The sequence below is a fragment of the Caenorhabditis briggsae genome (genome assembly GCF_000004555.2).
Source record: "Caenorhabditis briggsae complete genome, chrIV, whole genome shotgun sequence".
Taxonomy (NCBI): domain Eukaryota; kingdom Metazoa; phylum Nematoda; class Chromadorea; order Rhabditida; family Rhabditidae; genus Caenorhabditis; species Caenorhabditis briggsae.
This window is the reverse complement of record NC_013487.2, coordinates 9,748,621-9,759,042: the sequence shown is the minus strand read 5'-3', so window position 1 is coordinate 9,759,042 and position 10,422 is coordinate 9,748,621. Positions and strand designations below refer to the sequence as shown.

Sequence of the window (10,422 nt, the reverse complement as noted above, 5' to 3'; positions counted from 1 at the left end):
GACTCCGACCAAAAATTTTTATTGCCTTAAAATGTTTCAAAAAATATGTATTGTCCTAATATTATTGCGAAAAAATCGTCCTTCCTGGCAACTTTTTTTTTGAAATTTTTTCGCTTTTAACGCCATTTTTCGGGGATTTAGGATTTTTTTTCGAATTTTTTCGCTATAATATTGGGAAAATATACAACTTTTCGAACATTTTAATGCAATAAAAATTTTTGGTCGGAGTCCCCCTTTAAATGGGCTGGAGATGATTCGATGGATTTGAAAAGTGGAAGGATTGTCTGGTAAATTATATGTATGGCCAAAAAATGGAAGATCACGTTCGCCTATTCAAATTGAATTCTTGAAAACCTCGTAGACAAGTACCGGTGTTTCTGTGATAACAAATCAAAATCCCATACTGTAAGATCTTTATTAAAAGGGCCGGTACTTCTATGTATTGTTCCAAGGAAGCTCCGGAGGCCCTTCAATTAGAGGGAACCCTTTTTTTGCTTTTTTTTGAAGTTTTTCATCGAAAATTCGGTGAATGTTTGAAAAAAAATTCTAAAATTTCCAAATTTTGGATTCCCTCAGGTTTGCGATTGAGAATATTACCGTATGAAATTTTACTATTAGACACAAAGTTTTTTTTGAATGGATCCTCAAAACTGAGAATCCGATGAAAGTGAACCCATAATCAAGGTCAAATGAAAACGAAAATAAAAACCTATCATCTCAAAAGTACTACTTGGAAAAAAAGTGTTAAAAAGGGGAGAAGAGGGACATCATCATCAATCTTATTTCTTTTCTCGTAACAGTTGATACAAGAAAAAAGATCAATGACGATACCATAGACACTTTTTCTTCTTCTTCTTCTTCTTCTTTTCCTCTTTTTCCATTGTAAATTGGCTTCTGAAACTGTAGGAAATAGCGCTGAAAGACGAGAGACCACACAGAGAAACGGAACCAAAAGAGAAATGAACATCACTTTTTTTAGATACTCATGACAGTTTTTCAGTGTCGACATGAGTGTACGGACTCGAAATTCATGGAATTGATAACGTGGTGATAAGAGTGTTTGGGGTTGCAGAAAACGAGACTCAAGTTACTCACTTTCAATGCAAAGAGATCAGTAAAACGAGCGAGAAAACGAGGCAAATATTTGTTAGATATTTTTGTGTTTAGGTCTTTTTTTCGGTTCATATCATTTCGTGACCCAGAATGAATAAGGTATAAGCAGAAGAAGGAAATTGAAGAGTAAGAGGAAGAAGAGAGAAAGTGTACATGTAACTATAAAATTCGAGGTTGTGAAGAGGGAAAATCCGATTTGAAAATAGTACAAAATGAGAAAGGCAGAGAGGAAAAGGAGGGGGAGAGAACGAAAGATGTACTGGATTATAGGTCAGAATCGCCCAAACTTTTGGTCAGAACTGGGAATTGAATTACGGCACTTTGAGCTGGAAAGGATTTTTTGTAATTGAAATGTTCTGTCCTGCGAAAGGCTCAAAAATTCACAGATAATGAAAATCAGGTGAAAAATATAATAATTGTAAAAATGACATTCAACTTTTTTTCAGAAACAGACAGCTGAAAATGAGTGCTACCGTAATCTCTAATTTGTCCTTTTTTGAATTTCAGACTTTCAATCCATCTTTGGGAGTTCTGAAAAAATGCATACGAAAAAACAGAAATAATGAGTATACTGGGTTGTACAAAGTTACCCGAGCTTTCTGTGGTTTTTATGAGATGAAGCAACTTTGACTAGAGATAACTCAGCTTAAAATTGATTAAATAATTCAAAACTTCGCCAATTTACTGATGAATTTTTCGAATTTTTCTCTAAATTTCAGCATAATACAAAGCAATGTTCAAGTTTTATTCTGATACAAGCTTGAATCCCGGTAGTTATGCGCTATGGTGTATAAGGTGAGAACAAAAACAGGTCTGGGAACATATCTGTCTGAAATTACTCATGCCGTGAACAATTTGTCAGTGATCACGAAGTCAACTCATTCAGATTAGAAACAAAAGCTGTTATCTGAGTTTCCGGGGTTTTTCTCGATGTTGAGAAAGACTCAGACAACTAAAGTATACTGTAGTTATTGCTGATGTAGGGTTATATTTCAGAAGGCTATACGATTTTCGACACCTTATTGTTTACATGTATATGGTTTGAAACAAAATTAACGCTACTTAATTTGGGCTACAGTATTTCAAAGGACCAAGGTTTTTAATCTTCTGCGTTCTGCTACTATTATAAAATCGAAGAGCTTCTGAAAGAACATTCTAGCAGGAGTAACCCATAATTTTCTAATTCCAACCCACCCAAAATCCAGGAAAAAACACAGAAACGAAGAGAAACATAAACGTCATCCTATTCATCTCAATGTGAAATGCATAATAGTCAGACTGACTTCACGAGTCATTCTCCTCAAAACAACAAGACTTTTAAAGATGAAAAAGGGGAAGAAGACCAAAAAGAAAAAAGTGCAAGCGTCTTCCACATAAAAAGAGAATCGGGGAGCTCGCGAGAAAAAAGAAAGAAAAATCGATGAGAGCCCAGAGTTGCTCCCTCTTTTTCCCGTCTATGCGTGTCTGCGTGTTTCGAACCGAAAATGGAAAAAAGAAAAATGAAAAAAGAGAACTAGAGAATGCAGCAGCACCGCTTTTTTCTGCACCAACAGCGACGGTAGAAGCTCTTTGAAATTTCTCAGTCAGTCATTTTCAAAAAAAAAATTGTGAAAATGGAAAAGAGAACAAGAAAAGAAAAAGGGAAATTTAATTACATTGAATTGAGAAACTGAATTGAATTAAAATGAATGAATAGAGAGATGGCACACACATATTATGAATGTCGTCATTTACAAACAAACTAAAAATTGGTTTAAAAAGTTGGATCTCTGGAAATAAAAGTAGAAGTAATTTTCTAGAGTGCTAGACAGGAAGAAAGTTTTCTGAAGGAAGATTGGTTTCAAGGGTTTCTTAAAACAAAGAATAGAAAAATAGGAAATGCGTCAGTGCACCGGAAAAGCCAAACGACCAAATGGAATACAAGAGTACAGAAAAGACAAAAAAAACACGAGGCTCCCTAGAATTTCGGAATAAAAAAAAAGCCATTGAAATCGATGAACACGAACGCAGAGCGAAAAACCACCCAAAAAACCGAAAAGTAGTCTGATTTTTGACTTCCGGGTTGAAATGAGAATTATTTCAGAACATAAACGTAATTTCGAAGTGCCTTCAGCTTTTCAGATTTTCTGGGAAGTTCTCGGGACATTGTTGAATTTCTCAATATAATCCAATTTCCCATTTAAAATTATATTTTGTACAAAATTGCCCGTACTTAGCAACCGATTGAAAATATTTTTTTCGAAAATTTTTAGTTAATGTTTTCTCCGGTTTTAACGAGTAAAAATTTTGGCTCAACCCTGGCTCAAGATACTGAAATCGGTGAGTTTTGATTTCATCAAAAAAACTTCTTAATATGAAATGACAGCAGAAAACATTCAAGGGGGAGACTAGATCATGTTAGTAAAACCACTTGAGACTAGACAGTGACGTTCTTTTCCTTCTTTGGGATTCATGGAAACAACGTCAAACAGTTATCCTTTGAATATGACAATAATAATTTGGTTGTGTTTCTAGATTCGAGTTTTTCGAAAACACTGATATTTCAAATTCATTCTGAAAGAAATTCAAAAAAAAACTGTAATAGAAAGGTCTCCTGACCTTCAACTTTGAACAAATCCTTTTCGGTTCCTGTGAAAGATATCAAAAATTGGTCAACTAATGAACTGCTTATCATAATATCACAAACATTTCACTACTTGCAACATTTTTTATCTCTCTTATAGGAATTGTGATAATTCAGCTCAAACTTGACAGCGTGGTGCTCTTTTATATCAGGTATTACGGCAATCGGTTAGGCTAATTGTCAGCTTCAACCGCTTGGAATGTATCTTGCATGCCCATTTTCAAGGCGAAGCTCTAAAACATTTTTAGAAAAGTTCTGAAAATTAAAGACGTTGAATTGTCGATTTTGGCGGGAAGTAAAAAAATCTTCTAGAAGTTTCTCAAAAAAGGTTTCACTGTGTTTATGGGAATCAACCATCTTACTATAATACAACAAAAGTTTCTGGTCCGTGTCCCTCTTTCAGTTAAAAAAACTAGTATTCCAAACTTCTTTTTGGGTTCTGAAAATGTTACAGATTGGGGTTTAGTAAAACCGGAAGCAGAAAATTGTCGCGGGGCCAACAACAACTTGTTTGAAAACAAGTTATAGTTCCTCTCATTTTCTGAACTCTTGCATTTTCTATTTTCTGTTCGGTAGATAATGTCCGCTACTTTTCTCAAAGGTACATCTGAAGTTCAGATCCTGAACCAGGTTGTTAAACTTTTAGACTTTATTTCGGGGTTTGATCAGGCCATATTTATCGGTTTAGAGAGGACCTTCTAATAATTTTTTTTACAAATAAATGTATGTGTGAAAACAAATATAAAAATAATATTTTCTTCAGATATTGTATCCTCTTATATTAGATAATAATCTGTTTCATAAACACGATCGTGTGTAATCCATCGTCGTCATCATCATCGCCCGTTTCCCATCCAAAGAGATGTAATCGTGGGCTCTTGAGAGTAGAAGGTGCACCGCCAAATAAATCTGTCATCGAAGCAAAAGAAGAACAGGCGGCACACGATATGAGAAAGACAAGGGTGGCGGTAGAATATGACAAGTGTGATTCATACACACCTTTTGGTGTTGACATAACAATAGAAAATGATTCGTGGGATGAATATGTCGCATGTTGTGCCACGTGGCTATTCAGATGATGTATTGGGGGTAGATGAGCAGAATATGATATGTTGAGAAATGAACATAATGAAAATACTAGAAAGTGTGAAGAGGAAAAGAAGGTGGGGTACTAAATGTAACCATAATCATTCTTATATATAAAACGCGTCTGCCTGTTCCGGTGTCAGTCTTTCCATTTTTGAAAAGCTTGAAAAATAAGTATAGATTTAAAAAGAAAACTAGGTTAGGTCGGGCCGAAGGTGCACCAGCCAGCTGTAATACGATGTATTTTTATCCAGATTATCCTTCAGCTCCACTTGAACCGCGTCTGAAATGTCCTGTTTCCAAGGAAAAGTTAGAAAATACAGTACCGGTCATTAAGATTTACAAAAAACATATTTTTCAGTTTATTTCTGGAGGTCGTCTCTAAGAATTTCAATCACTCTGAACTATTTGGAGGATGTTAGACAGACCTAGATTATGAACTTTGCATTCACATAATTTTTGAAAAATCCTTATATTTTCGATTTCTGAAAGACGGTCTTATACTGAAAACTCTTTCAGAAATCAGCAAATAACTGAAAAACTATGAATTTTCCAAAAAATATGTAACTCCAAAGTTTTCAATCTAGGTCTGTTTTACATTCTCCCAAAATGTTCAAAGTGATCGGAAACCTGACAGCCAAGATATGACCTCCTGAAAATTGTCAAAATCAACTGAAAAACACGGTTTTTATGAACAATAAAATTTGTGAAAAATAACAAGTTTCAATAGTGTACTGATTAGCCAGACTTTTGCCTGTTGATCCCTTTCGCCACGTAGAGGCTCAGTACATGAAAGGGTCCCCCGCCCGCGGTCTCCGAGGACCATTGTTGGATAATTTCCAAAGTTCCTTTTCCCTTGTAAGAAGCCGTGCATAAGCTTTTGATTGTTATTTCATATTCTTTTAATCTTTGATTGAATCTTTTGCAAAAGGGGGACGTTCAGTGGATTCCACCTAGCCATGAACCCCAAAACATGGCGACCCTTAGGGCCTTTCAGTACTTTTTTCGCAATCGATCAATCAAAAGATCAAAGAGGAAATGAATCAACAAAAAGAAGCGTATGCAAAGAGCTTCTAACCAGTGAGAAAGAACTTGTAAAAATTATCCAGCAATGAAGTCAAAAGAGGGGATTTCACAAAACCCGAGTTTTTTTTTAATATGTGGAATATTTTCCAACGTGGACAAAAGGAGAAGACGTGACCTAACACTGACTGATTTATTAATTTATTGCGTTACGTGAATAAGAAATAAAATTTTTTGAAAAACTTGAACATTAAATATAATTTGACGTGACCTTTTGAAAAACCGAAAAGTGAGGAGCGGAGCGAAAAACCGTAAAATATATAGGGTAAATCGCGCCGAAGACGCACCAGCCATCTGTTTGAAGGGAGGCGCGGCAAGCAGGCTGGTATTAGATAGTAATTTTGGAAGAATAATATTTTATATCTAATCTCGAGTTCAATACATCCCTTGAAAGTGGACTCCGACAAGAACGTTTATCGCATAAAACCTAGAACTCGAATAACTCAAAACGAATTGAAACGATCTCTATCTTATCTAGGATTGAAAAAAAAGTGACCCACCTGTGTTTCGATTGTTCGTCATTTCCAATTAATTAGTCTTCTTTTCCACAATGCTCCTCCCTGTTGCCTTGAATATATCTGCGTCTCTCCAAATCTTGATACTTTTCGAATATCTATCATCCAGCCTAGTCTGTCACCGATTTGACTGATTACCACCCCGTCCCCTCCCCGTCCTATTGAGCCCTCAACCCAACACACTCCTCTTCATCTCGTCTTCTTTCTTCACCAATAGTCACAATATTGTCGTTTCATCTTCCCTCCTCCTCCTGACACAACATCTTGTCTCTTACTCTATTTTATTGAATTCAATAACCTTCCTTTTAGGAACTTAATAACTTTTCAAATTACCGTAATTCTTTGGAACTGACTTCGTGCTCCAAACTTCACATTCCACATACATGGTACCCTCTATCGTCCCAAAAAACTTTGAAAAAAAAAATCGTCGTATCCTCCCACGACGTCTTCTTTTACTATTCTCAATTATATTTTTGTGAATGATTTCCGAAAGAATCGCCAGATACTTCTTTTAAAGTATCAAATTCCAAAAAGCTGAAATGACGTCTTCTTTTTCTTGAAAAATAAGAAATGACCCATTCGCCTGGTCACTTTTTCTTCTTTTGTCTTCGTCTTCTTCTTCTTTTCACTTTACGATTTCTCATTGTCTTCTAACAACAATCCAATCTCAACGTCCTTCAAACTTTTGGTGCTCCGTGAGCTAAACATGGAATCGTTCATTTCTCTTCCTCTCTCTCTTTGATAATAGAGAGTGATAAGACGTTTGCATGTGTGCACTCATATGCATAATCATAATCTATAGGTCAAATTTGCGCATCTTTCTCTCTTGTTGACTCTCGGGAGTGTCTCCCAAGGAGCAGAAAGAGAGAAAACGTTCTAGGCCTCTTCTTTACTTTTCTCCAATCTTTTTTACAGTTTTTATCAGACTTGTTAGCTTCACCGAACGCAACAGTTTTATGTATTTTGATGCACTTTCTACCGGTTTATCGGATACCAGCAAGCTGGTGCGCCTTCGGCGCGTTTTAACCTATTTTTTACTGGTTCACCGCTCCACTCCTCACTTTTTCTTGAAGGGTCACGTAAATCTATATTTATTTTTCACGTTTTTCAAAAGTCGGCAGATCCTCAAGAGGACAGACAGACGCCTCTAGCGTTTTATATATAAGAAAGCTAATAATTCCTAATTTGTCCGTTTATCAGGAACCTGCAATTAATTCAAGATGCATGGAGCCCGTCTTATTTATTTGGAACTCATTCTATAAAGCATATTTTTTACCGACCGGAACCATACTTTTTACGGACCGGCCAAGGTCAGATTCTGAAATTTCAAAATTCTTAAGTTTTTGAAGTTTTTATAAATTTTTAAAGTTTCGATACTTTTGCAAAGAGGGAATATTTAGGAAAATTTTATTTGAGATTGAATTCAAAAAGTTTCTCACAAGAATTTTTTTTAAAAACCAGCTACTCTGGCCGACCGGGCCGGAATTTTACAAGCATGCTATGAACCAACTTTTCAAAAATAGGTGTTATCCAGCGGTCCCCTAAATTCCAGCTGAAATTCTTTAGATAAGCCAAAGTTTATTTAGTTTTTGATGCTTCTCTGTTACTTCTAAAAAACGGTTCCTTTTCTCTTAGTACCATATCAAATGTCTTTTTTTCCTTCTCCCTACTTTTCATTAATCCAAAAGCTAACATTCCCTCTTAATTTTCTGTTTTCCTTTGGTCTACTCAACCCCCATATCAAATATTTCGTTTTTTGTTTTGAATCTACTCCCGTCTCACTCAACTGATTTCATTTTGTTCTTTTTTTGAATTCTTCTCGAATTCCTTTTGAGTGTAAATCTTGTAAACTCAATTCTTTGTCTTTTTCACGCCTTCACATCTTCTTCTTTTTCAGAATCGCCACAATTGATAGTGTCACGAACGACGTCTCCTCTCTTTTCACCGATGATTCCGAGGAGAATTAATTGGATTCTAATTCTTCTCAATTTATCACAAATTCAATCTTTATTAGATGCATCGTGGTGGTTCGTTTTTCATTTCGTAATCTTGAATTTCAAGTTTTAAATGATATTCCAGGTCAACAGTTGCACAACTATCCACCGCTTTAGCTGGACACAATGTAAAGCCAGTATGTGAATTACCTGGTCTTTCACCAGGCCAGGCTCAAGTCTGTGAACTATTCAAAGATCATATGCCAGCAGTGAGCATTGGAGCTCAGAATGCTATACAGGTCAGTGAATTTACAAATTCGTGCACTTCGCTTTTCCACTCTTACAGTAAAATCTGTATTAGAAGGAAGGTCCTTCTATTGTTTCAGGAGGGTCTTTCTATTACAGAGGCCTTCCAATCAGAGGAGGTATATATATCTTTCCGCTCATTTTTCCCAATTTTATAGCAAAAAATTCGGTGAATTCTCGTTCAAAATTGCTGAAAACCAATAAATTTTCTCTGAAATTTTAGAATTCAAACAGCACATTTCGATGGGGCCCTTCTATTTCAGATGTCCTTCTAATTCCGATGTTACGGCAATTCATTAATAATTCCCAATTTTTCAGGAATGCCAACGACAGTTCACTGGTCACCGATGGAATTGTTCCACCCATTACAGTACTGGAATGTTAGGCCCAATTCATAAAATGGCAACTCGAGAGGCAGCATTCACGTATGCGATTCTGTCGGCTGGAGTTACGCATGAAATCGGAAGACGCTGTAAACAAGGACTTCTTACTTCCTGTGGATGCTCTGATGAGACTAAACCAAAGAATGTACCGACGGATTGGAGTTGGGGTGGTTGTGGAGATAATGTGGAGTATGGATACAAGTTCTCAAGAGACTTTATTGATATTCGAGAAAAAGAGCACGATCCGAAACGAAATCATGACAATGGAAGAAGTTTGATGAATCGGCGTAATAATGAAGCTGGAAGAAAAATATTGAAACGGTGGGTACCTGATATAAATGAATAGCTCATAAACTATGACATTCAGCCATCGAAAACCGAAATGTAAGTGTCACGGAGTCTCCGGAGCATGCAATATGAAAACATGTTGGATGCAGCTACCTTCAATGGAACAAGTTGGAAAAATCTTGAGGAATAAATACGATAAAGCAATTAGAGTTCAGGTAGAATTATCTGATTTTCAAGCTCTTTGATAGTTTTTGGTTATTCAGATAAATGATAGAGGAAATCTACAATTGTTGGCTGATGAAACGAGTAAAGAAAGAAAGACACGAGCACTTCCAACAGATTTAGTTTTTATGGACGACTCGCCGGATTACTGTAGATTTGATAGACATTCTGGAACATTGGGAACAGAAGGAAGAGTTTGCAAGTGAGTTTTTAATCTCAGAAAAAAAAATCAGGAGTTCTAGGCCGTTTGCTTGTCCACATGGACTCCACGGCCAGAAAAGTGAGTCCCTTGCAGGAAATTCCATGCGGCTTCTTTTCAGCACTTTTGAGCATTAAAGGTGCATGGGATTTTTTGCAAGGGTCTCGCTTGGCTAACCGTGGAGTCCACGTGGACAAGCATATGAGCTAGAAAACTCGAGCATTATTGGCTGCCCGGCTGCAGCTAATTTCTGATTTTGCTTGGCTCTGAATAGTTTTTTTTTTAATTCAAAACATGAAATTTTCAGACGCGGTTCAAGTGGAGCTGAAGGATGTGACAGTCTTTGTTGTGGTCGTGGATACAACACGTACACACAGGAGGTCAAATCAAAGTGTAACTGCAAATTCGAATGGTGCTGTAAAGTAGTCTGTCAGACTTGTAATAACATGACACAAGTTGATATTTGTAAATAACTTCACTCTTCAAATCTCTCTATTTTAACTCAGGACCACCTTTTCAAAATCCCGCCAAATCTTAGCCCGTTTGCTCAATGACAGCTACTTAAACACCACATCAGACGACAAAAATCACAACTTTTGAATCACAACTATTTCCAGTCACATTCCTCCATTGCCCAAAAATTTTCAAAGTTTTCATTTTCTCTCTACAT

General features: G+C 36.4%; 1 protein-coding gene across 1 annotated transcript; it reads left to right on the top strand.

Moving 5' to 3' along the window:
• Positions 1 to 8,367: 8,367 nt before the first annotated feature.
• On the top strand, positions 8,368 to 10,225 carry Cbr-cwn-2 (the record flags this gene model as incomplete). The annotated part of the gene is made up of 6 exons (XM_002633691.1): positions 8,368 to 8,447; positions 8,500 to 8,653; positions 8,979 to 9,364; positions 9,411 to 9,546; positions 9,595 to 9,755; positions 10,060 to 10,225. 6 exons carry the CDS (start codon positions 8,368 to 8,370, stop codon positions 10,223 to 10,225), a joined length of 1,083 nt encoding a protein of 360 aa, XP_002633737.1.
• Between the last annotated feature and the right edge of the window lie 197 nt (positions 10,226 to 10,422).